Source organism: Poecilia formosa, unplaced genomic scaffold (genome assembly GCF_000485575.1).
Source record: "Poecilia formosa unplaced genomic scaffold, Poecilia_formosa-5.1.2 Scaffold21, whole genome shotgun sequence".
Classification (NCBI taxonomy): Eukaryota; Metazoa; Chordata; class Actinopteri; order Cyprinodontiformes; family Poeciliidae; genus Poecilia; species Poecilia formosa.
Window position 1 is genome coordinate 941,689 of NW_006799960.1, and position 27,677 is coordinate 969,365.

General features: G+C 37.7%; 1 protein-coding gene and 1 long non-coding RNA gene across 2 annotated transcripts in view; one reads left to right on the plus strand and one right to left on the minus strand.

The window, feature by feature from the left end:
* gabbr2 (gamma-aminobutyric acid (GABA) B receptor, 2) overlaps positions 1–27,677 on the minus strand; it is a 186,933-nt gene that overhangs the window by 104,292 nt on the left and 54,964 nt on the right. The window contains exon 2 of the mRNA XM_007547581.2: positions 16,484–16,621. Coding sequence (XP_007547643.1) covers positions 16,484–16,621 — 138 coding nt within the window. The remainder of the gene's footprint in view (positions 1–16,483; positions 16,622–27,677) is intronic.
* Positions 2,411–8,365, plus strand: LOC103135032 (uncharacterized). Its single transcript, XR_001661586.1, has 5 exons — positions 2,411–3,039; positions 5,588–5,772; positions 5,865–5,936; positions 6,031–6,145; positions 6,316–8,365. It is a non-coding gene; the product is annotated as an uncharacterized LOC103135032 (long non-coding RNA).

The window sequence follows — 27,677 nt, forward strand, 5'->3', positions numbered from 1 at the left end:
ATGTTTTGAAGTCAATACTGAAATGCAGCTTATGCCATAGGGGTTGTGAATGTAAGTTCATTCATTGTTATTAATATGTTGCCTCAAGTCAACAAACCAGAAATAAATCAAAATGGAAGGACCAAAATATTTCCAGTCAGCTCATCAAAGTGGCAGTGAATCACAGAAAGTAAAACTTTGCACATCTACCTGCAACTACAAAAGAACAATGAAGTTGGGTGATGCAAACAGCACAAAGTCCACCACGCTGGGTGGGTTTTGGGTTTGTTGCCCTGCAACTAAAGGAAGAATTAATTACAGAAACTCTGAGTCAATCAGCCATGGATTTTCAATTACTCTTGAAATAGTGGCAATGAAACAGCCTTGGCGGTGAAATATGCTGTTGCCCAGCCGGAGAAAACAGCAACAAGACAGGGGATTTATTTCAATGAACCTCCCCTCAACACAGGAGGAATTTTTCAGCATTTGATAGCATCTGGTTTGTGCAGCAGAGGGTCACTCCAATGAAAGCAACAAGAAGTGGTCAAGACTGGCTGTAGGGGATATACAAAGGCTTATCAGAAATGCAGAAAACTGTCTCTCAGTTTCACGGCCAGGCTTCCTCCGTCTTACCTCAGTTCCCCCCCCCCCTTCACCCCTGTCTTTACTCTCTCTGACTTTTCAATTTCCAAAGACCTGCAGGGGCCAAAAGGCTAGCTCAAAAGAAGACTGTAAATTTTTAAAATTCCATCTCCTGGGACGTGAAAGAGGCATGGTTAGGGTGTGAGGTGGATTGGTAGTCCAACAACAAGAAACATGAAAGACCCTTCAGCATGACGACACCAACGACTGAATGGCTCTCAAACTTTTGCTTTCTGCAGGGCACTGGTTAACGTACATGGAATGAGGCAATGCTACCAAGTGGGAGAAGACTGGCGGAAGTTAAATTACTTTTTCCCATTTTGCTATATGTTGTAAACCTGCTCTTTCAGCCTCAGAGTGTTTATCTGTAGATTATGTGAAGTTCAGCTAGTTTCACTGTTTCCATTTAACAATATTTATGTAAACCTGCTTTTAATCAATACGACAAAAGCACATATACATACTGAAACATTGTGCTTTCTTTTCATTGTTTCCTCTCACACTAATTGATTTCCTTTCCCTCTGTAACCGTTATATTTTTCTGAATTTACTTCGTTTAGAAATACTTATTATTTAGTTACCAGGAAGCACAAAATTGGTAGGTTTACTTGTTTAAAATGTTTGGTTCTTCAACTGTTTATCGTAGTTCTAATATATTTGGTTTAGGTTAAAAGGTTTTAGAAATGTCCATGCAAAAGAGAGAATATTAAGTGCTGAAAAGCAGAATTTCAGACCCTCATAATCTCTGAATACTTATTTAAGGAAAGACATGTGTTCAGGGTTTCAAACCTTTACCCCATAATTAAATCAGTTAAGCTGATTACTCCTACTGATCTCTGCTGGTGGGGGAAACGGAAAAATGCCATCACCGAGCAAGAAATCAAAGTTTACCTCTGCAGGATAAACACCAGCTCAATTGAAATATCTCTCCCAGCTTCATGCTCACTCTGTCAATCTCGTAGCATTTCCAATCACCCAAGCTCAACTCTTAACAATTTCCCCTGTTTTCAGAGTTGCTCTCATTTGAAATTAGTTTAAAAGGGTTGCTGGTTCTTGGTCTCGGACCATCTGCTCCACTTCTCTCTGCTCCTTCTTTCCTGTCTATCACTGTTCAATAAAGGGGACTAGAGTGTACAAAGAAAAAAAGTACTGAAGCTAAAGGTAATGGATTACTATTTTTGGGTGGCAGTTTTAGTCATGTCTGTGGCTTGGTTATGAAAAAGTATACCCACTGTCAGGGCAACCTGGCACCGCCCAAACCCTGCAAGCTGCACCCTGTACAGCAGCTAATTAGGCTCCACCAGGTGAACCTAATTAGGTCAATCAGCAGCTTGTGCTCATGGATGATGAAACCAGCCACTCAGCTGGTGTACAGCAAGCAGTGCAGACAGCAGCAGACACACAGGCGAGTAATAGTACTCTAAACTTAAAATACTATCTGTCTTGTTAGCATGACCACTGATGACAGCAGATAAATGTTTTTTTTTTTTGTTGTTGTTTTTTTTTGTAACAGTAAGTTGTTTCCATGTCATTAGCACATTTTGCACTACTGACTGACAGTCCTAAGGCCTTCCTCCTGGTTCTGATTGGTTGTTTTTGGTGTTGGGCGGTTAATTTCTTCAGATGCCAATAGTAGCTCAGGGAGGAAGTGGAGATCAATCTCAGCACAGATTATGTGTCTCATAGCTTACAATCACAACATGGTGACACTTTTAATGAATATGTGCAAAACATATGCTCTCCACTGTAACTGCATCAGCTGCTGCACTTGTTAAAAAAAAAAAAAAAAAAAAAACGCATGCTGCAGCTATTTGCTATTTTTGTTATATTGGTGCAGAACTTTTATTACATACCTGACTGTAGTCAAATGCCTTATAATCTAAACTATCACTTGGTAAACTTTGGAAGATGTGAATAAATTAACAATTGGATGCAGTTTGCAGTCGTTCTCACTGGGTTTTTATTTTATAGATTAAGTAAAAAATTGTCACTGGTTAAGCCGTCAATAGAACATGTTTGAAATGGGTCTTGTTGGAAATATCACACGCCATCAAAAGCTTGGCTGGTGTTTGCACTGTGTCTTAATGGCACCACTTGAAATGTCAAGATTATTATCGGTGGTGAGCTCAATGGTGTTTGGATGCCTTGTGATTTTCTTCAGTATTAATGCACCTATGTAGGTGAAAAGAAAAGAAAAAAAGTGCCAGTGGTTACTTTCAATTATGTCCTTTTTCATATTTAATGGTGTTTATCTGAGTGAAAGGTCAGCAGTGCTGTGTTTGTGTGCTTTTCCTAATGCTGTGGGAGGCATCTGGTACCCTGCTGCTTAGCCTGTTCTGTCTCTTTAAAAATGCGCAGCGTTACGCCACAGGGAGCAGTGACCCCCATGACGCTAACCTATTGAGCGGTAAATATCAGGTAACGTAGCCAAGGAAATCCCACTTCTCACATCTTCCTTCACAACCTTTTACATTGTTGCCAGAGATTAAGAACTTAAGTACCCGTTTTATTTTTAGCACTGTATTGTCGGAGTAGGTAATTTAGAGCTTTATATTGATTTTTTTTTTTTTTATTTTGGATTGGAGCATAAAATGAAGCCAGACAGGCTAAATACCATCACACAAACCAGATAAAAGGTTTGAGATTTCTCAAGTCAAGAAGTGAGTAAGAAATGCGATCAGCATTTGGAGAAATAAGTCATTAGTACAAATATTAGATTCCAGGGCAACAATGTTTTCATAAAAAACATAGAAACATCCAAGCAGTAATTCATGCCATCTTCTGTAAAACTTTGCTTTGAAAAACTATCCTTAGAGAATACAAAATACAAGAACTGGAAATTGGAAAAAGAAAAGCATCACAATGAAACTACAGTATAAATATAAATTCAAATGGCTGAATGTTTTGGTGTTCTGTTAGTCTCTCATTTACCTGGAAGAGTGGAGATATTTCTTGTCTAAAACGTGTTTTAGGGCTGGTTTACCTAATGATGACTTTTTACGAATTAAAACAAAGACCTAATATATCTTTTATGGGATTTACTGAAGTATGCAACTCAAGGCAATAATTTCAGGAAATGCAATAAAATCAGAAACAATAAATGAACCGATTTGACGTAATGTGCTTTCATACTGTATTGCAACTCTGCTGAGTTAATAATACATCCATGTATATTGCTTTGTGATGTAATTTCATCAGCTGCTTATATCTAAAATGATCCATCACTGAAAAAAGATGGAAGAGAACAGAATTACCACCTCATCATTCTCTCACATTACATCCGTGTTGTGCAAACTATGCATTGCAAATGACAACGCCTCTGAGTGACAGCAGCCAGCGCTATTGTGTAGATGCTAAGCATATAATATGTTTATTTACAATTACCCAACCCGGCTGCACCTAATGTCAACAGTCGTGAATACTTGTGCAGTTTTGAGTCTTTAGAACTACCTTTTAAATTAGGCTTACTATAAAATAATTTATAAAAGCTAAAATCTGACAGAAAAAAAAAAAAAGCATTTTCTACTTGCTGAACTGTAGTAATATTCTACACACTGGTGATCTCTATACAATCCATCAGAATTTGTGACCCATCTTGTTGCACAAGAGATGAAACCAGAGGGAACGTAATTATTCTTCACAAATTGCCATTTGAGGCAACTTGATTAGACTTCACTGAACCTCTTCAACCAGTTGAAATGGGGAAAAAGAAAGAATGGCATTAGCCTTTTATCTGGCACAATCTAGTGATTGCTATATTCAACTTTCTCACTTCAACTAAAGAATTGGCCCATTGTCATTTTTAAGAGAAACTCTGTAAAGAGAAAAAACGGAAAAGTAAACAAAACTTTTCAATGACTCATGATAACTGAATGAGCTCTCTACAAGGCCTTGTCATCTACTGGCGACAAACATTTCATTCAACGCACTGAGGCCAAATGTCAGTAAGCTATTCAAAAGGTAAAGATCTTATTTAAAAAAGAACAAGTTGCTCTCCACTGTAACAGCCTTTGCTTCAGAAAGTCTTTCATCTGGAGGTGAAAACTTCCCATCAGATCACATTCACCCAGTTTCAAACCGCATTTCTCTTTCTATCTACAAGGGCAGAGCGGAATGCATCATTAAAGATGCATCTGATTCCAAACAACGGACTTCTCCCTCTCCTCCCGTCTGGCAGGCATCACAGTAGCCGCTATATTTTACAAGCTCAGGCAAGGCTTCTTCACCGAGCCTGTGACCCTGCTGAACTTGGCACATTAACCTGAAGTATACATTCATTACAGCTCTGCTTCAGTCCTTTTTCTTTTTTTCTTTAAGCACAAGCTGAACCTCTTCCTGGGTACAAGTTGCAGTTATGCTGCAAATTCTACAAATAATTAAAGACACATTTTAATTCTATTTCAAAGACACAATACCAGTTGTCTGAACTGAAGCTAATGACATGAAATTAAACCAAATGGGTTCCTTTATTTATTTATTTATATATATATATATATATATATATATATATATATATATATATATAAAATCTGAGTTGACAGATTTAAAAGTCATATCATTAAATCGGAGCTGACAGAAGTAATCAAAATGACAGCAGCTGAAAAGACAAAATGACAGCAAACAGTCCGCATGCATCTGGATGTACAATTACTTATCACACTCCATCAATCACAAACTGACTTCTTGTGCCACAGGGATAGTTATACATTTAAATGATGGCACAGCGTTACACTACATCTACCTAGATAGTGTGTGTTGCTCAAAAAAAAAAAAAAAAATCAGACCATATGTGCAGTCACTGCTCAGTGTTTAAGAACATCCTGCCCCACTTTTCTGTTTTCTTCTGCCAACTTATGGAGTTCAGTGTTTGTCAGATAAATGTATTCGTTCAACTGTGTGTGTGTGTGTGTGTGTTGTGTGTCTTAAGAGTATTAGCAATCTTTTTCTATTTCTCTGGCCACTGCAGGTGATCACGTCTCTACCTGAGAGTCTCTGTGTGTTTTAGTCTCTACTTGTGTGACGTGTGCATGCTTTGTGGAAAAAGAGAGAGACAATTCAGGGATATACAAACTCCACTCTGTTCTAATGAGCTAGCTGTGCTGCTCTTCTAGCTCTGTCTCTCGGGTCCTCCTGCCGGCTCACCACTAAAAGGTTCGAATTAAAATTTCAAACCGAGCCGTGCCATGTCTCTCTGGCATTTATGTATAAAACATATATGTTTTTTTGTTTTTTTGTCTGCTAAGGTCAGAACCCTACTGTCTAGTTCTCACTGCCACTCGGAACCACCAAACATTTACAAGTCAACAAATTTCACAGTAAGTTACCCAGTGATGCCACTCTTCAGTCCACTGCATAATTTCAGTCATTAAATGTCTATTAAATAAACCTATTCCTGTTGGATGAAAACAGCCCTAAAGTCTCACAAGACCGTAAGGATCCCCAAAACTGAATGTTGGTGGATTGCTTCAGAGTTGGAAACAGATTCCACGTATTACTGAAGTAATCAAAACAAAGATTAAAATAAGTAAGCTACAAATCGCTATGAGATCATACTGGGTGTTAAGAAAATGCAACATGCATTTAAAAATAAAGAACATCTGCAGTTAAACTGCTCTATAACGTATCTATTTCTGCCTTTCTACCCATACATGTTGCTTTTATTTATATATCTGAGTAACTGTTTGTTTTCCCAAGACTGAGGCTGATTGTCACGGCTGTTCAAAGACTCCACCAACTGGCACTGGGATTTGTGATTCAAGAGGAGTGAAGCTGTTGGACTCATGTTTTCTTAAAAAAAAAAAAAAGCCTTTTAAAACACTGATGCTGTCAACTGCAAACATTGTGCTGCATGTGGTATCAACCTAGTTTTTTTTTTTTTTTTTCTTTTGCACCTCTTTTTGCTCCCATGAAAGCACAGAGCACCAATAATATTCTGGTCTCAACATGTCCATCAAGCAGGCTTATCAGGTAACGGCTGTCCTCGCTGTACATCTAAATAATGACTTCACATCATAAACACAGCAGGAGCGATAAAAACACAAAAAGGGAAACGCATTTCCTCACATTGCGCTCTCTGTCTGATCAGAGTATATTGGCCTTCTTAAAAGCGACAACAGTATCTCGCTCCGTCAGTGAGAAATCACATCATTGACTTCATTTCTGCAAGTGATGTGGTTATTTTTAATGCACGACAGGTTGTAAAAGATGGCTGAATGATTCACCCCTTCAGATGACTCACTGAACAACGAAAAGCATTGATAGTTATTTAAAATGTGGAAGTGCAATTGTAGCAGATGTTTTGTTGTAAAAAAAAAAAATGCACGTTGCTCATTTGTAATTTGTATCAGGAAGGAAAATTTGTGCTTTCTTATACATTAATGCATATATATATTTTTTTTTCAATAATAAATTTTAGAAGTGGAATGTTGTTTCCACTCCAAAGACAGGGGTGCTCGCCATATGCTCTCTCTCCACGGGGGCAGTCCATGTTACAGATAAATGGCTATATATTTTTAAGTGAACAAAATTAAACACTCGAAGAATCAGTCACGTGCAATGAATCTACATCATTTACTTTTTGAATTTAGCTGAGTAAAATATTTCAGTCATGTAATTTATTCAGATTTAACCTGCATGTAAAATTTTATCTGTGTAAATTTAAGATCGACAGATAAATTTAAATTTGTGAACTCTGTTCCTGTGTTCAAAACGTAAAAGAGCAGCTCAAATATCATGTTGATGAGTAAACTACTGACCTGAACTGTATCCTTTAGGGTTCAATGACTACAGTAGGAAATTAAATAATACAGCTCGCTATCATTCTCAAACAGACATGGCGTTTCCACATCCAGATGCCCAGATAAAGTGAAAGAGGATAAAAACAGAGAGAATATATTAAGTAGAGAAAGAAGTTGGAGAGAGTTTTTTTTTTGGTGTTTGTCAAAATACATCTCTTCCTCAGTCTGAAGACAAATGCAACTGGATGTTCTGAGCAGACGTAAATCAGGGTTTTTGTTTTGTTTTTGTTTTTTTTGTTTTTTTACGTAGATTGAGTCGTCACTTATGTTCTTATTTATTTTCTCGCTGTCAAGAGACTTAATTTGGCTCTAAAAGCCTACAAATCAAAGTACATGCGTTTTTATTGTTGAAGATTTTATCAAGTTAGAGAATGTGTTTCAGGAGTAATTTCTGAGTGTAACGCTTATCTTTCAATTTAATTGCACCACGTGTTCTGTTTGTAGGGTTTGAATGATCCAAAATGCTAATCAGCCTACTGTGAAATTAGGTTATATCATCCCCGCACAAGACTACAGTATGTGAGGGATGGGTGGGAGAAGAAGACAAAGAGCAGCAATAGGAGATCAAAAGCACTCTGTAATAATAAGAGTCTCTCTTTCCATATCCTCTCTCTCTCTCTCGCCCTCTAAGTTTGTCCTCTCTCTCTTCCTCTTTCTTCCCCTCTCTTTCCTCCTCTGGCTGCCTCTGAATGGGAGATGACGCTTCAGATATTAGTGAGCTGTGTCAGACAGTTAAACTGCCCTTTATCGATCCTCTACGCTTCAATCTTTCCAAGCAGCCGTTATGGTTTTAATGGCCTGTAATGGAGCTGGGTCTTCTTTGATGTCCAATTGCTCAGCAGGCCCTTGTTTTTGATAGAGTTTCAAAGGATGCTCCGAACGGAGTGGCACATTTCCTACACAAATTCTTAGTTCAATGAGGTTCTCAATGTCCCAATCTTGGGGGGGGGGGGGGGTGAAATAAAAATAAATAAAAATTCAAAAGTAGAGGAAGGTAAATGGAGAACAGAGATCTATGAGATTTTTTTTTTTCCAGACTTACTGGAAGCTTAAAAAAAAAATGGCTCGATCAATTTTAAACGTGCTGTAATATAGTAAGAACGCACAAAAAAATCCTTTTGCATGCAATTTCATCTTGCAACTCTTGATACCAAAATCAACCAATTTTACGTTTTTAACTTTCGTTTGCCGCTTCCAAAAACAAGTAATGGCTTATTAATAAAAAAAACGCAAAAACTACCTTAACGAGACATCCAGTTTTCTTTCTATAAGGCAAGATTAGTAAATCTTTCAAAATGCATATTTATTTGTATCCTGCAAAAATTATTGTGAATAAAACTCAGTAACAAATCCCTTACTACCTGTTAAAATAAAAGTGAGGGGGACCATTTCTTTGGGATCAGTGTCTCTACACACTTTACAAAATTACAAAACGGTTGTTTCAAAAGTCTTACATACACAGAGCAACTACATAGAAGCATTTATGTAGGACCTCCTTCAGTTGATAGTTTGTTCATGGCTTTTTGAGCAATATTTTTTTCAGTTGGACCTTATTTCCCATTTTATTTCTAAAAATCTTCATTCCACTTCCCCTGCTCTGTAACTGTTGACATAGTTTAAATCTTTTTAAATTTGCAATTATTTACAAATTTCAACGTTTTAATATCGGTATGGGATAAACTATGTTTGTGGGCTAAAACCCGTTAACTCTAAAATGACAAACTTTGTGCTTTTAAAGAGTCTATGTTCGGTGTCAAAATAAATAAAAAAATAATAATTTACATATTGAACTATGAGGTTCAAATTGAGGCTTAAAGGTATGAAAAAAACAAGCAACCTAAGAAACACTCACTTTCTTACTTTGAAATACGAGTCTCACTCTATTCACATCCATTATTTATTATAACAGTTTAATATTCTTTTTAGGAGACAAATTATAGAGGAAAAGCCAATACATGAAAAGAAATGTGTTGTAGCCTCATAAAAGATCTTAAACTTTCTTTTGAAAATTGTTGACGACTTGCTTATCCCACTAATTGTCAAATAGCTAAAAATAGCAACATCAACTTGCGTCATTTTTTTTTTCTTCATTTTTTTTTGTTTTTTTTGTTTTTTGCTAGAAGCTTCAGCTTCATCTTGAAGTGTACACACAGCTTGTGCTTCAAAGTCCAATGAAACTTATGACCTAAATAAGTTATATCAAAGCTGAAGACCCCCCAAAGAGAAAAGGGGGCAATGGAAATAGATCATAGATGTAAGAGTGTATCTTAACCTTCAAAGGAGTTTTCTGTAATTAAATCTCTATTCAAAATAAACAAAAATAGGCTGCTGATATGTCTAGTTTATTGTCGATGGCGACCAGTAGGTACCTCCAACATTATCAGCATACGACCCGCTTTCTCCGCTTCCTGAAAACTCCTGAATAACAACATTCGAATGCAAGGGTGGAAATCGGTATGCTCTCATGTTGGATTCCTTTTGAATTTTGCTCATAGACTCTGGCGTCGAAAGAGTCTGTAAGGGGTTAAAGAAGCTGTTTCATAGTCATTGTTTCCACTTCAAAAGGAAGAACCAACGCAGCAAGAGATCCTCCGAAAGCCCTCGTTTTTATTAGTGGCTTTCGAAGAAGCGTGTTTATTCAATATGCGACGCTGACGGTTGCAACACGTTAACGGGAGGCATTCAACAAATGTTGGTAATTAGCAAATGACTGTGTTTCCTGTCAGATTGCGCGTATTCAGAACTGTGAACGGGCACAACAGAGAGCGCGAACTCTCCTACTACACGCTGGCGTATTCTACAAGTATTGAGGCACAGATGAGAAAAAAAAACTGTTTCAATGATGCACAAGGAAACATAACTGGTTTATTTATTTATTTATTTATTGTTTTACATCTGTTTGTGCCATGGAGCATCAAGACAAATTAAAGCAGACACTGAATTTGCTGGGAATTTTTTTCCCCCCCACATTTGTCTGTAAAGCATGTTCATTTATCTTTGTTCAGTGTTAAATGCCAATGGATTTTTGTCACATTTTTGTGTTTAAAACTAGAATATGATTTAAAGTTTAAACATTAGTGATAGCAAATTACTTTATCCAAATAGACCTAAAATGATTAACACAAAAAGAGGCATCCTGCCTTCTGCTTCCCCCTTTGGTCACAGTAGTAAACTTTGAGAAACTGAAAAACGCGACTTAATTGGCAGCCTTAAGAATCCTGACTTTTCCCAAAGTTACAATCAGAGAGAAATGAGAGGGAGAGAGAGAGTCAGCAATTAATCCCCAAGAGTGGACCTTATGGTCAGCAAAAACACGAGCAGCAGTAAAGCAAATATGAAGATAAATGGTTTATCATCAAATCTTCAGAGACCAGCTCAGCAAGAAGTCAACCGGAAGGTTTCTATTTTTCACCTGGACGTCAGAGTCGAACAAAAAAAAAAAAAAAAAGGCAATATCAAGGCTGTTTATAGAAGGAGACGGAGCAGACTAAAATCAGAGAGGATACTAAAAATCTTTCTGAGTGCACACTGGAGAGTAAATGTGCGTAATTCATTGCTGAGCAGTGCTGACCCTCAGCTCTAAATATTGCTATCTGCTCTTTTTCAGCGCTTCACTTAGAATGCAAATACATGCAAGAGGCACCTATTAAGTGCAGCAGGTATGAGCATTTTGCCTCTGATTACAGATGGGAGAATATAAATATGGTTTTCTACCACTAATAAGGCAAGTAAAGAACTGCCAAAGGGGGAAAAGTTATCTGGGCAGCGAGCTCTAAGTCCTAAGATTAGACACAGAGGGTGCACTCAAAACTGCAAGAACATCACCTTGCTGCGCCAGGGAGACCCATACTCAACAATCAGAGGACTGCAAAAGTTGTAACATGCAAACTGTGAGAAATGGGGGCACAATTTGTCCATTTGCTCTAAAATGCTGCCTTGGTAAAAAACAACAACAACAAAAAAAAACAATAGTGAAACTTAGCAACTATTAAAGGGTTGAAAATGTTTATTTTTATTTTTTATTTATTCCTTCAAAATTCAGAAGTTTGCATAAACTAAGATTACTTTACCTTTAAACAGCTCAGATGGTGAAGCTTCTTATTTAATTGAAGGCACACAAGGGAATGCATATTCAGGTGACACTCTAAATGTGCAGCATTGTTTTTAGCCATTATGGGGAAATCTAAAGAAGTGAGCCAAGACATTGGGGAAAAGAAAAACTATGGAACTTCAAAATTCTGTTTAATACCCGTGTCCCTTTTTCCGATTGCTGATGGATGCTCAGATATAGTTACAATAAATCATTGAAACATAACATATAATGTATATTATTTTGTTTTTGATCATTATTTATAATAATACAGCAGTAATATAATTTACTTTCATGGTAAAGAAAAAAAAAGCAGCCTAATTAAATTTGTTTCTCATTTACCTGGGATACATTCAAAATAAGGATCTGGCCGTGCGTTGGCACAGAGATTTTATCCTAAACTTTGAAAGTGATGAAATATTGATATGGTACACATGAGGATTTGACGTAAGTGAAGCAGAATACTGCAGTGCCAGGCATTGCATGTTTTATTGAAGCATCCAATGTAGCACTCAGGCAAAGTGAGAAAGAAAATTGGGAGGAAAAGAAGACCCTCAAGATAGCAAGCATTTAAAAACCCAGAAAACTGCAATGGGCCAGTGGGGATGCAGGTCCGTCTCTAAACTGCCTGATTTAATGAGGCATCAACAATCAATATAGGCAGCACACAAGAAAAATGAGCCCCACATACAGGTAAACATTAGATCTATGTCCAGATGTTGGCCAAAATGTGCTAAAAGGATGTATTCAGCTGTTCCTCCTTGAAAATATCAGTGTCTTTGTTCAGTGGTTTCAAAAAGATGAATTATACTAAGGGTCGTTGCTAAAATTTTTAAAAAGTTTTACTCCAAGGCAAATGATGCTAAATGAGTTTTGTCACAAAATTCAACAAAAATAAAACTTAGGATGTCCCTTGCACTTCCTGGCAAGTTCCTCAGTATTCGTGGCAAGTTAAAAAGTCTTAAGGGACATAACTTTTATTTAAAAAAAAAAAAAATGTTTTGTTTTTTTTTTACAAATTTGTTAAAAACCATCACTACGTCATGACAGTATAAAATGAGATAAATGATTTTTGAAAACAATCTATAGTACTGCTGTTTTCTACAGGAATACAACACCTGGTCAGGATTAACCAATCTGAGCACGGTGCGGGGTCTTAGCGCTGTCAATCATGCTCATGTATGCACTGCTCACGCCCTCCCCCTTTTTTTTCTGCTGTGCTACAGCTGGTTCATTATTGTTTGCCCATCCTCCCTCCGTCCTTACTTTGAGTATCTTCTCTCCTCTTCTCTCCGCTGGTGATATTTTGCCAATATATGAATATTTATTTGACATTCACGTGAAAATGCATATAAAATACAGCAAATAAAAATATTTCAGCCACAATGTTTCTATGCACATTTAGCTTAATATTCATTTTATTATTTAGTTTCATTGCAATTCTAATATATTTGGTTATTTAATGTATTTTAACCAATTTTGGTACTCAGCTTGCAGCTGAGTTTATTTCCGGTTATCCACAGATTCATTAGTAATAAATATAGGTTATCAGGTTTGAATTTTAATACTGTGAGACCCGAGTTTCAGGTGTATTAAAAGGTGCGTCACCTGGTATATGATAATTGTTGCCCCAAAAATAAGAGCAAAAGCAGCCCTGCCCCTGGTAGGCGTACTTTGTTTTTCTGTTGAAATGTAGCAGCCCTGCCTAAAGTTTGCGCCCAGGTTCGCAGAACTGTTTGGATGACGGTGCTCTCAGAAACAGCTTAAACAAAATAAAAATATCTCCACGGAGGGGAAACATAATTTTCTTTAATTGGATTAATGGTTTAAAGTCTCACTATAATGGATAAAATGAAGAAACATGGCTTGCTTGGTACAGGCTCCTAATTATTAAATTAATTTTTGTCTATTTTTCTTGGAGTAACAGACAAATAATGACACTACAGCCAAAAATCATACTTTTATTTCCATGCCCTTGTTGTCTACTACTTGCCAATTAAGCTATATTTTAAACTCCATTGGCCTTCTAAAACACTTTCACAAGAATAACGATTTTATTTGCATCTAGAGGCGAACTCAGGCCTTCGTGAAGATAATGGAATATGAGTTTATTTTAGTCGAGCCTGGAACTTCGTTAGGTACGACCACTAATTGAAACTATTTTTATGACTGAATGATTAACCTTCTTTTTCTTTCTTTTCTTTAATGGCTGTTCTCAGCTATATATTCTGTAGATAACGTCTGCCAGCTTTCTGTTTTGATGTGGTAAGGATGAGCTTATTAAGTGTAGCTGATTTAATCACCACGGAAAACGAAAATCACAATTTTCGTATAAACCAAGGCTAGGGTAAGCAATTTAATAGAAATATCAAGTTTAAAACTTGATTACGACAAAATAGGAGAAAAACAGGGGAGATCCACTTATATCACCTTCTGGCACATGGTTCAGACAGGCTATTCATTTTTTCTTTCTCTCCTTAAAACAACAACATTATTCTGGCTTGAAGCTGTCATAATCTCTTAAAACTGTATCTGATGCCAAAGTAGGGAAAACGAGTCTCTCTACTAAAAAGATATGTTCATATTTACTAATTAATGTACTATGAATTTACTAATTGCGTTGAATTCATGAAATACAAACAAAGAGGATATTTGAGATGTACTCGTTGATCAATCAGATTCTGTTCTAATGTTATTTTGGCAATCTAAAAGTTGGGTTGCATCAAAGAGATGCAATTAAATAAGTGTAAGTGCAATTAAATAAGTAATAATTTCTTTTTTTTTTTGTTTTGTGTACTGACCCAGTGTTCAGTTGGTTTACCATTACCCTGCTTATCAGTCTAGATCAGGAAGAATTTTAGCTTTTGCCATTCTTGGTGGGACTTCCAGCACATTCTCAGCAAAATGTTCCAGTACAATTCAAAGCATATGCTTACGTGTGTGCTTAACCTGCCAGTATCCAGGTACTAAGTTCTGGACTATTTCATGGGCATGTTTGCCCAGCCTGCATGTTGGGTCTGTGCTGCTGTGATTATTGATTTTGCCCAGTCCCTTGGTACAGTCTTATCTAGTCATTTGTAGAACTTCACAATGTCCGCCACTTCCCGTATCTGCAGATGATACGGGCAATGCAAAGGCTTTTCTCTCCTTGATTATGCCTCCTGCTCTTCATCTTACACGCTAGGTTTCTGCTTCCTAAGAAACCTTAGCAGTTCATCCTTAGGGACCTTCTTCCTGATTTCATACTGGATACATTCACACTCTGCAACGCGTTTGTCCATATCATTAAATTTCCAATAAATTCCGAAGGAATTTGCAGTTGTAAAGCAGCGACAGCAGAAAATAGCTTGCACTGTGTCGTTGGGGTGGGGGAAGAAAATGTAGAAAGATCAAAGACATTAATTGTTTTTGCAAGGTTCTGTGAAACTCCTATCTTGCCAGCCATTAGCATGCAACTCTGGTTTCACCAAATCACTTGGCGCAATGTGCTGCGACAGCCACACAATGTGTATTTTGGGAAAAGGCTGGCCTCAATTTGTTGGTGTCAGTATTTGTATTGATAGCAAAGAAGACCTTACTGGGTAAAGTGCTCTGGAGAACAAATTGCTCCAAACAGTGTGTTCTTTAAAGCAAAGGAGTGCCACTGCTGCTCTCAGAGGTATCATTCTCAAACAAACTAATAAAAACTAAGAGTGGAGCAAACACACATACACGTCTAAGGACACCTCAAACTAGGCATGTCTTGAACCTTCTATGTAGACTGGTATTACCACTGAGAAAAAAAAAATGAAGACAGACACAAAAATACCCAACTTTTATCACCTTTCCTTGTTGATATTTTCCCTCTTAAGAGACCTGTACAAGATAGCGAGCAAAGAGCAATATGAAGAGAAGCAGACTGAAGGTAACGGCAAGCAGGAGAAATGTAAAACGTTCTGCGACATTCAGTTCAAAATGCAGGCTCTTCAATTATGCTCTCTCTTACAAGCGCAAGCTTCCTCCGTCCTTATCTACGCTCGATAACCTTTGCGAGGTTTACAACAAATTAAATGATTTATTTGGAAAGAGGCAGTTTCCCTCCCTGGTACGTTCAGAGCAGATTCAAAGACACGGGGAGCCACAACTCCAGGGGTCAAAAGTTTTGCAAAACGTAAGAATTAAAGGTTTTTAATTTGCCAAGTGTGCAGTCTTGATGCCGCGCTGAACTAATACCCGCAAATGTCAATATGAGAAGCTGGTGTAAATGAATAGCAAAATTCAAAAGTAGGTAATTAACTCAACAGATCTAGTTCAAACGCGTGCCAAAATGCCCTCTAAGCCAGTTTTCAAATATTAGCTGTGTATGCAACAGCATTTGGAAACTGTAAGTAAAAATATATATTAAAAAGTCAAGCCAACGTTTAAAAATGTCGCAAAAGGAGAGAAGCCTGAAGCTCACTTAAAGTTTGTGCATTAAAGTTTGAACAATGAAGTTCGACCCAAGCATTTTATTCATCTTCTGACGGATCCTTCCAGCACAATGATGCTTAAAATGTCTCAAGCTGGCCTTTCAATCATGACACTTAGCGTGATGTACTAGACTTCAATCCACCACAGCAAGTTTAAGATGTGACAGAATGGGAGACTTGCATTGTAGATATGCAGCCAACATGTATGCAACAATTACCACACACTGAGTATTTTTTTATATATATCTTGTTGGAAAGTTACCTCAATCCCAATTGTTCACCAAAACCTAGTTTGCATGTTAAAGGCAGGTGACCCAAACATTTTGTGTCTGAGTTTTCTAAAGCAGTAATATAAAAAAAAAAAAGCTGAACTTTACTGTGTAAAGCCTAAAAACAACAAGTTTTATAATAGGTAGGTCTCACAGAAGTGTATTATTTGTGACAGGATGTATCGACTGTACAGTGTGGCACACACACACACACACACACACACATTGTGTGTGCTCACATATACAACAAACCCCTACCTGAACCAGATTCCAGCCCTCCAAAGACTCTGCAATAATGGAGGTCACAGACGGGCACACACCTCCGAAGATCATCAGATGTTTGGGACCGTAGCATATGGCGTCAAAAAAGGCCCTCAGTCCTTTAGCGTTGTCACACTGCAGACACAGACAGATATAGTGGGGAGTGAAAGTAGGAGTTGGAGGAGTTAGAGGAACACAAGGAGGGGGGAAGATAAAAGAAAGATTTTGATTAGACTTTATGACAATAACAGTAATTCAATTCAAACTGTGATAAAATGTAACTTTAGATTTCGCAGTGAGATGCATTCAGTTCAGATCGGAGTTTGATCTGAATCATGTCGCCTCGGTGATTCGTCTCTCACATGGATCAAAAAGTATTCATCACAAATGTTGCGCCTTGCAACAATATTTGAGTGTTGAAAACAGAAAGCAATGAGGAAAAGTAAAACTGATTTTATTTTTAATCATCCTAATTTCGGTGGACTAACTGCCGTGTTAAGTTTGCTTTTGCTTACATCTCAGCCAAGAGGGTGAGACATAAGCATATGCTGATCCATTTAGTTCCAAAATGATAAAAAATAAAAAAATTAGAATCCTGTAATAGAATATAAACACAGCCAACTCATTAATGATAAATGTTGTGCATAGGCATGCAAATAGTGTAGAGCAACATAAATGCTAAGATTTGCTTTAAGCACTTCTGTGTGCGTGCGTGCGTGCGTGCGTGCGTGCGTGTGTGTACACCAGTAAAACAATCTAGCTCACAGGCTTTAAATTCAACCCTCCACTGTTTCGGTGCTACATAATGCAGCCATTTCATGTTACTATGGCAACCAGAAGAAGGAGCGTGAGGGGAAGAACATTCGGAGGAGGAATGTGAAAAGATTGCGTAGTTACTACTGATTGCAACATAATTGTTTGCTAACTGTTATTGCTGTTGTTCTAAGACATCCACAGTTTACCATGATACACCAATCAGCACGAAACACTTTTCCTGCTCATTTTTTTCCAATTGACCACTTAATTCAGGATGTGTTCATAAATTAATGCACACAATTAATTGTGTTTGTTTTGTGTTTCTACCTTAATAGCTATTAGCCGTGACTGGATAAAAAAAAAAAAACACTAACCAACAGTGCCGCTCATTGTTGGAGGTCTGAAAACCGATAATTGATTGTTTTGAAGAGTGTTTTATGACACACAAAAGCAGCGCTCAACTGTATGCTAGTGGGTTTTATTGGTATATTTATATTTAGTAAAATTTTGAAAACTAGCATAATGTGCTTCTTTCTTTTTCTCCAACAAAAACCTGCATGCGTGGATACAATCAGTTTTTTTTTAAACATGTGAGCAGAAAACAAACAGATGAGACAATTTAAATACAATCAGATGCTTACTACATCAAGCTGTTGAACACCAATGACACAAGGATCGCAAATGTTTTCTGGAGGAGAAAATCTCTTGAAATTCAGAAATGAATATAAAACAAATCAGCTCCAGCTGCTAACAGAATTATTCAGTTATTAAATTCAATTGGTTTATATCTAACTAACTTAACTGTGAGCTTGTTCATATACTAAATGCGTCTTCTTGGAATTTTAGGACACAGTAGCGTAAAATTGTGTCATCTTGAGGTAGAATGAAGGAAAATAGCCAGCCTGCCTACCTACCTAACGGTTTGGTGTCTTCACCAATGTTCTTAAAAAAAGAAAAAAAAAAAAAACTCAAGACGCCTACATAAAACAGTCGTAATTTTTAAATTAAACATTAAATTACACACAGATGAACTGTCACGCCACACTTTTCAGAGTTGAATTTGTATGTACTTAATTAAAAAAACAACTCTGTGCACATACGCACATAAGAACTCTTCCATATTGCATTCACCTCCTCATTCTCAGATTGACGCTTAGCCGTCATTTCAAGCTTTTGTGAGGTTGAATGTATTTTTCATCATGGTACATGCACATAGATGCTTTTTTTTTTTTTCCTTTCTGAATCCCAGCAGAGCAAAGCATGCACTAGTGCCGGTCAAAAATAGACTTGATTGCAGATGTGCCTCAGGTGAAATGAGAGAGAGAAGATGTGATTAGGCACAGTGGGTAGTCCTTATCGTGGCCACGCAGCTGAATGAAACAGTAGGCTATTAAAGAAGATATCCCATTAGCACATGCTTATTCTTCAATTTTTTATTTTTTTTCCTCCAGCTGGCTGGGAAAAGGTGGGCTGGTATTGAGGGATTGTGACTCAATTGGTTACCATGCAACAAAGAAGTAAGTGTGGGCAGCTAAACTTGTCAAAGTGAACACAATAAGTCTCAGTGATGTAGGTTTAAGCCAATTTACTTACAACGTAACAATGGGATGTAGGTGGCAAAATGTTTTATGCTATTATGTTTTTATCCAGTCACTGACTCAACAATAATTTCACGATTATGTAAAATGTAGTAAAGGAGACGTAAGAAAAGTAGCATCGTATCCCAGTAATAATGTCCAACCGTCCAAACAACTACGGACTTTCTTAAGGACCCTCTTTACGAAGTGCTGCATTTTGTTCCCGTTTTGCTTCATTCATCCCCGTCTACATTTGCCCACAAAACTTGCACACAAGTACACAATCTGTTGTGACTGCTCATAAAGCCTTGACCGCTGTGTTGTCATGCCAACGGTGTGACTATTCACACTTTGAGCAGCAGATGAGCCAGGATGCCGCAGCAGGCCCGTTGCAGCGACTGCTATATTTAGTCTCTCATTAGGTAGCATAACCACTCCAACTCTGATCAATAGTTATTCAGCTGTAGAGATGCTGTAGAGGTTTGAACAGACAGAATTCAAACAGAAAACCTCGAGGTGAAAGAAGCTGAGAAGGAAATAAGATAAAAGTATAAAGAGGAGCACAGACACTCAAAGTAATGACAGAGGAAGGATAGGGAAACAAAAAAGAAAGACACGAGTAAGGACGCTGGATCACAAGCCACAATTATCAGCATGCTCTCTACTACAGTCATAAAGTATTTTATAATTCAGAGGCTAGCAAGATGCAATGCACAATTGAATTTATGTGCAAGTCAGCAGGAAAATCACGTGGCAAGCGAGTAACGAAAGGCAAAGAAAATGGTAAAAGTAAATTTGTGTGCGTAGCGTTATTCACACACAAGACACTTCAAGGTGCTTTTCGTGAAAATAAGGGAGCCGAGTATCGCCGACATCTGATTACGTTACATGGTGGAATGTTACCTTTCAAAACTTTGCCACTGCAGAGAAAAAGTAAAATATATTCAGCTTGATAATAATATGATGCAGATTATCTGTTCATATTTAAACAGAGGGAAAAGAAAATGCAATTAAATGTCATCAGTTTAGAACTTGATGGGTAAAAACAGATTATGATAGGATTGTTTTGACACCATTAGTAAAAAATGACAAATAATAAAGAAGTCTAGCGGGACCTCTGATCCATTCATAACTATATAAATAACCAATTGGGGCACCACCTGATCACCAGGAAAACAATAACCAATCAGTCTTGATAACCAATCAGAAGTAGGCCAACACTGACATTAGTTTGAATGGAATCTGAATCTGAAATGCTTAGTCTGGCATTTCAGATACTCCTTTTTTTTTAGATCCAAGTTTTTATTAAAGTTCTGTACTTAAACTTCTTTGAGCAAGCATTCCTATTTCTCAAAACAACTAAATTTAATACAATTTGAATAATCTTTTCCAGTGAATGCCATAAATATATTTAGATTGCATTTTTAGTGTCGACATATAATAAGCCGTACTGCATGAAGAAAAAAAAATGAGCAAAAAAAAAATGCCACTGTTTTACAAAACATCACTTAATCCTGCAGCAAAGCGGCAAGAAATCCAACAACACTTTATTTCTATCCCTCCCCTCGTCTGAAATGTAATTCCTGGCATTTGGAGGCCATTTGGAGCAAATCAATGGGGTTAACGCCCGTAGTAATCTGTTTGACTGGTTGTGAGATGGCAAAGGAAAGGGAATGTGGTTATGCTGAGGGGAGTGACGGTAGATGAACCTGAAAATGGAAACTCGAGTCAGCAACACTGTAATGTTGATCCATAAACTAAGAAATGAACTTCAAGCGACCAAGAACTTAAAGTAAAAAAGAAAAACTTTTCCCATCTTTATTTTTGTACAGATCTTGTGCCCAGTCTGACATTTCACTTGTGCTTCTCTCCTCCTGAAAGCTGAAAGCACTTGAGTGCCATGACAACTTACCAAAGATTTTTATTTTTTATTTTTTCAGATACTCCTCTAAACTTCCTTCTGACTACAATTTATTAGCAGCGACCTTTAGAAGAGCCTAGTGAGATAAACACCAATTGATCATTATATGATAACAATTGCCTTTTTTTTTGTTCTGATAGTAAGTCACAATAAGTTGGAAGAAATAGAAAATAAATCATAAGCGTCCTTGGAATGCAGTTGCAAAGAAACAGTTTATCTGTTGTACGCGATAAATTGCTTGCATTAAATATTTTTTTTAATCTCATAAAAAGAATATGCTTAGAGGTCTGCATGCGTGATTGCTTCAGTGTTCCAGGTTATTCTTCTGAAAAATAAGAGTACAGTGTGAAAACCTATGAATAAATCAATCTTTCACGTCTTTGCAACATGCGAGTACTTCTGCACGTACTCAAGTACCCAAACTCCTCTTTGGACTTTGCCTTTTCAGTCAACAAGACTAAATGGAAGTTGAAAGACAAAACTGATTTTTTTTAAAACACATACAAAATAAAACAGATCGCAAAACTTTTACAATTATAATCATAGAAAATAAAATTATTTTTGCATTATTATTATTATTATTATTACTTTTCTTCTTTTTTTTTATATCATTAACTCAACCTGATGCTCCAAACCTTATGTCATGCATTCAGTCAGCTGACCGTCTCAACATGGTTAACAAAATTTAGCTGCAAACGCTAGGAGACAAAATGCCGTCTGCTTGTTTGGAGTCAAATCCTCTAATGCAGCAACGCTGCACGGCAGCATTAGTCAGCGGGGACCACCGGAGTGTCAATACGAGTACTGTATGTGGGCATGCACATTTTTTCGTGTGTCTGGTATTGTCGTAAAAACAACGGCTGATCAGAGCACCGTCAGCCTGCTAACCATGATGAAATGCCTTGTTAACGCTGCAAAAAAGAGGCAGCTGCACCTGTCCCTCACCTAATGACCAATTACTGTCCCCAAATCAGCAACCTGAGGCCCGGCATTATGCATACATGAGAGAGAAACGCTGAGAGACCGACGCGACAAAGAGAAAGCGAGGCCAGGTTGAGAAGCCTGGTGTCTCTATGCCTCTGCTGCGATGTTGTCAGAGGCAGAACGCCACACGCTGTATTTATTCATGACAACAGCACAGATGATCACAACGAGCAACATTTGCAGGGGGGGGGAGGGAAGATGCACAGCATGTACTTTCAAACTGGCAACTGTTAGCAAGCATATTCTGGGGGTGCGGGGAGGTGACTAGGGGTTATGACCCCCGATAATCTGATCCAGTCAACATAGCCTGTAACCTCTCTCTCCCTGTAGAAAACTTTGTTTCACCAGCTTTCTATACCAAGCAGCGGCGTTCACCACTCGCTTTGCTCCTAAAGCCGTCGCTGGTGAGAGTGGATGTAGTTTTAAAAGATACATAAAAGCAGTAAGAATATTTTTTTCACTGCTATACACCTTGTAAAAAAAAAAAAGAGGAAACATCAAAATGAGGTAAATGTAAATACGTTGTTAAGTTAGCTGATGATTTGTTGACTATGAATTATACATTCTACTGTGGATTTCACAGGAGGGGAAAACCAGACCGAATCCAGCAATCACTGAAACATATGTTTGGTCTTATAAAGCCTCAGAGAGTCAGCAGAAGGCAGCCAATAGGTCAGATCTGAGGAAGATTATCCATTTCTCAATGTACAAAACCCCAGTTAATCCTCCAAACTCTGCAACGGCAGTCAATGCTCGTTACCGCTGCAAGGTAAGGAGAGAACAAAGAGCTCTTAAGCACGTGAGGCAGACATTAGTGGAGAGGAAATGTTTATCGTATACCCTTGTACAGGCAACGCAGTCACAATAACTTCTAAAATAAAACCTGCTCGATTTCACACACAAGATCCTTGTCAAAACTCCACTTTTGCCAAACGTGTCGTCAGCAGTAGTAAACGCTCTCATCGTCTACCATCAGTACGCATAAGATTGTAAAGACGTTACAGCTATTTGTTCCCCACCAATGAAGCCAGAGACAATCGAGTGCTCCACTGAGGTGTAAACACATGGCCATCCTCGCCTTTTCTCTTCTCTCTCTAAATGACCAGGAAGGCTTGTCTGGCACGAAATTCACCGCGTGAAGGAAACAATGAAGGAGCGCTCATCAAATCCTTCAGTAAGATACTTGTTTAAAAAAAAGAAAAAAAAAAGAAAGAAAAAGTGAAAAGAAGAGGAGGGTAGTAGCGGAGCCGAGCATGAAGCAAGTAAGCTCCTTGCGACAATATTTAGACAAAACACCCCAGAGAATCTAAGTATACACATTGATTGAGCGAGTGTGAATGAAGTAAAAATGGAGGAGTGAAGGGACTTTGTTTTTTGTTTTTTTTCCCCACCGTTTTGTTTTCAATCTGACTCATTCACGTCTCAAGCCCGCCATACGGAGAAAAGAAAAACCTAAGGGGCTGGTTATTTGTTCGGGGACAGACTGGCATTTAAAAAACGACATTGCGACAGACTGACCGGGCTGTCCAAGCTGATAGCTGATTGCCCTCCGTCTCTTCTTCTCTCTGTGCAGTCTGGCTCTCTTGTTATTGCACTCAGTCTATCTTTCGCTTCATGAAGAACTCAGATGGCCACCAGGATAACCATGATGGCATGTTGGAACCCTCTCCGCTGGTGACAAATGTCTCTTGCTCTTCGCTTTTTCTGCTGCTCCCACGTACAATATTGCTCCCCGGAACTCGTCCCGTATCCTCAGAAAGCACAGTTTCACTCGACAAAACATACACTCCTCACTCAAAATGCAGTCTTTGACAAATGCACAAATAATAATGCTTCCATCAGCTCGGTCACAGAGCGGGGGATAAGCTCACGTTGGCTGGTGGTCCTGAAATCCCAGGAAACATATTACACCTTTATTAACAATCTGTGCAGTGCAGAAAGCAGATGCTGTATTAAGCCTATTACAGAGTGTTATTCTTTTGACAAGGCCTCACAACAGCTGGGACATGTTGTGCTTCCCAGCGAGAGGGACGGACCAAAACGATGGGTCCCTAAAAGTTGTGCCTTTGGAGAGCACTGTAGCAGGTCATTTAGCAAAAGAAAAAAGCACATAGCTTTTTTTAGTTATCATTTCTCCCAAATTAAATTTCAGAGCAAATTTGCTATGACAGAAAGATTTACTTTGTTACAGGGATTTCTTTCTTTCTTTTTTTTTTTTTTTTACATTTTACATCCCTATTATGTTTTTAATCTTGGTGCATTTTAGAAGTAATAAATGAACTGAGCAAGTGCAAATTTCTGAAAGGCTTTTGGTGGAATTGAATTTGTGCCAATAGAACAGGAAACAAAGTTTTCATAGGATGTAGACTGAATAAAAAAACAACAAAAAAAAAACATAAAACCTTGAAGTAAACATTTAAAATAAAATGTTTTAACACCAATGAGCAAAAAAAAAAAAAAGAAAAGATAATAAACCAAACACTTTAAGTTTTCATCATCTGTCACTTGCTTCATTTGAGTTGCTTAAAGCAGTTTAAAAATGCATTACCTTGATTACAACATACACGGTGACTCTTAGCCACTTCTCCTATATGAATAATAAATGGCAGCTCATTGTATGGTGGTTATAATATGTTGTTGCTTATAGCTGCAAAGGGTAAATGGAAATTGGCTAAAATCTACTATGCTAGTTCAAATCTAATCTATGTTCCAATCTGTTTCCTGATATCATTTGGGTTTCCTTGTACTGGTTTGGTAATATTCATATTTATGCTTCCACCAGTGTAAAATTTAGTGTAAATCCTAAATGTTTTCTTTCCCCCCCTCCTCCCATATTCTAAAGCAAGCAAGTTTTCTATCAAATGTTGTAGCTCTTGCTCTCCACCTTTTTCGCCGCCAACAAGACAAACTGACTCAGAAAGCACAGATGCAAAGTGTTTGGCAGCCATGGCAGTTTCAAAAGAAGCTCGTAAAGCAATCAGCATGCAGCAAACTGCGCTACTTGCTGTTGCTACATTCCATACAGTGGACTTTCAAAGACATACTAAACCAGAAAAAAAGAAAAAAACAAGAAAAGAAAAATCGATGGTAGCTTTCAAACTCAAGAATCAATACTTTTATCTTTGTGGAAAAAAAAAAAAAAGGGGAGAGGGAGGTGGAGCAACAAGAGTGGTCCAGCAGCAGAAAGTGAAAGTAGAAGGCAGGGTGTACCAAAGCAAAGCGGTAAATCAGAAACGTACAGCAGTACTTCACAGCTGCGATGTTGCAGACACTGATAAATAAGAGTACAAACACACATGCTACGCACCGGCAAAGTGCAGCATTGCCGAATTTAAAGTCAAACTTTTCAGTGAGTCGACATTTTTTGTGTGTGTAGAGAGCACAGAAAGCAGAAAACAGCAAAAACACTGATTTCATCAATTTCAGAAGATTGTCTTCATCATAGTTTGGGTGAGAGAATGTAACTGAGAATATGTAAGTTATTTAGTCATAAATATTCAACAACAAAAAACTTTTTTTTTTTAAATAACGGATGCAAAGGTTTTGAGTCAAGAAGCCAGATTTTCGCAACAGAGCACCATATATCGGAGGAAGAAAATGGGAACACGATGACGAGAGGAGTGATAGAAGAGGGAATAACTGATAACAGAAGGAGAAAGTCTATTATCAAGCCTGAACCCCACAGCTCTTCCACTCAGTCCCATGAAAGAATTCAATAACGCAGGGCAAATAAAAGACAGGGGTAGAACAAAAGAGACATGTTCTTGTTAGTGTAGCAGCAGAGAATGAGTGAAGCACTGGAATAGAAACCAATTTGATTTGTATAGATGTCCAAGGTTACTACAGAGAGAGAGAGAAGAAAACAGACGGACATTTCAGCCAGTCCCTTAGGAAGCTTTTTTTTTTTTTTTACTTCGTGCTTGACTTTTGAAACGGTGATATCCAACACAACAAAGTGCATCACTTCACATAAGTGATGTGACAGAGTTGACAGCCAGGGGAGAGATAAACCTTTGCACAAGAGCTTGGAGGGTTTAAGCATTTTGAGAATATTATGCATATTATCTGCAAAAGAGAAAGTATTGCTGATTGTGATGATTATTGCAGGTAACTTAATCCTGGCATCTGTAGACATTTATTAACAAATAATCAAATTACTGGAAAAAATAAAATAAAAAAATCGGTAGATGAGTAAAAATGTAACACAAAGCTCTATACCTGAGCTTTCCACTGTGCAGCACTTTTAATAATTTGTGCATTTTTGACCAAAAAAAGTCTTATTTCATACTAGACAAAGCGCACTAAATGAGAAAAATAAAAGAAGAAATATTATACTTGACAGAAGACAAGTTACTTAAGGTTTCCAACAGGGGGCAGCTCAATGAGAGGAATGCTGCGTAGCTGTACAAATGGCAACATAATGGCTTTCTGTTAAAAAAGATAGCAGTGAGAAGAGCTACAGCCATGATACCACAAGGATCTTTTCTGTGGAGTCAAACGTAAACCCATTAAGAGGATTTTAATGTCATTATCTGGGCACATGAGAGGACGCCTAACTCACAAAACCAGGAATACTTTAGCTTACTGAGCAGCCGATTCGTGGTGACCAGAATTGGTATGTCGTCATTTGTGATATTTTTATTTATTTTGTATTTTTTTATGTGAGATGAGATGTTCCAACAAAATATGGCGGCAAAATGTTTTGGATACTTTCAACAAAACATACAATCAATCAAACTAAAGACAAAAAAAAATAATAATGTTTTTTATGGGTTGTAGCAAAATAAAAAAAAAATTAAAAACTCTTCCGTACATCTCTTGTGCTAGCATCATATTGAGAGAGGGTCTTTTTAATTTTTCTCATAGTAGACCTTAGCTCCAGTTTAACTTTGGCCATTTTCTATTAGATCGTGTGTTGTGTTTTACTACTTCCCGTTTTCCTGTTTGCACCTTTTCCTGAGTCTTCAGTTGTATGGGCCACGATTGTGTTTGGTCATGCTCTGTTTAGTCATTATTTCCCCTGATTATCAATTATTCCATTCGATAAGTCCCCTTAGATTCTCCGGTCGTGCTCCCGGCGAAGCTACACCGATTCAGTATCCGTGTTGCATTCCAGTAAGCAACACTTTGCAAATTACGACTTGTACATTAAATTTTTTGTTTTCTTCCTCTATCTGCTTTAAACATCAGTTTGTAGTGTGGACTTACAAAAAGAAGCATTCAACTTACTCACCATTTTATTCTCCTGTGTTGAGCAGTTACTCAGTAAAGCACAGACAAATAGTTAGGAGGAGCTCAGTGTTTTAAGTCTTTAATGCTTAGATCCCTGCACATTTTCCACCATGCAGCCATACCGCACAAAGATTGAAGAATAAACGTTGCCGACCTGACTGTAATTTCCCTTTTGCCTCTCTGTCTATCCATCCTTCTACATGTGTATGTCCAGTGCCAGACGTCCATAAAAGGCTGGATCTTTGCAATCTCTGTGACCATTCTCAGGGAATACATTTTTATGAGAGCCTTTCCTTCCCACTAGAATATTTCAAGCCTCATCTGTACACTGCAATATAGTGATAGAGTGGGCAAACGTAACTATCCAAGTGGTTTTATTTCATTTGACAGTCGCAACAGAGCAATATTGTCGTCTTTTCTCCCAAACTAAATTGTGAATAAGGGAGAGAATAAAATAGATGGAGAATGGCACCTTATAGAGTTTGGTTTGCTGTTTTTTTTTTTTTACCTGCACTTGGAGGATTCTGATGTCCACACAAATCAGTCTTGTTAAAGCAGAACCCTTCCTTCAAGGAATCCTGGCCTTGTCTCTGCTGGGACTCGGGACATTTCTTCCTTTCTCTGCACCTTTTTGGAAACCATGTTTTCTTATCTTCGTTGTTCCATCGTCATCACCTTCACAAACATCATCATCATTTTAATTTTGAGCAGTTGTTATAAT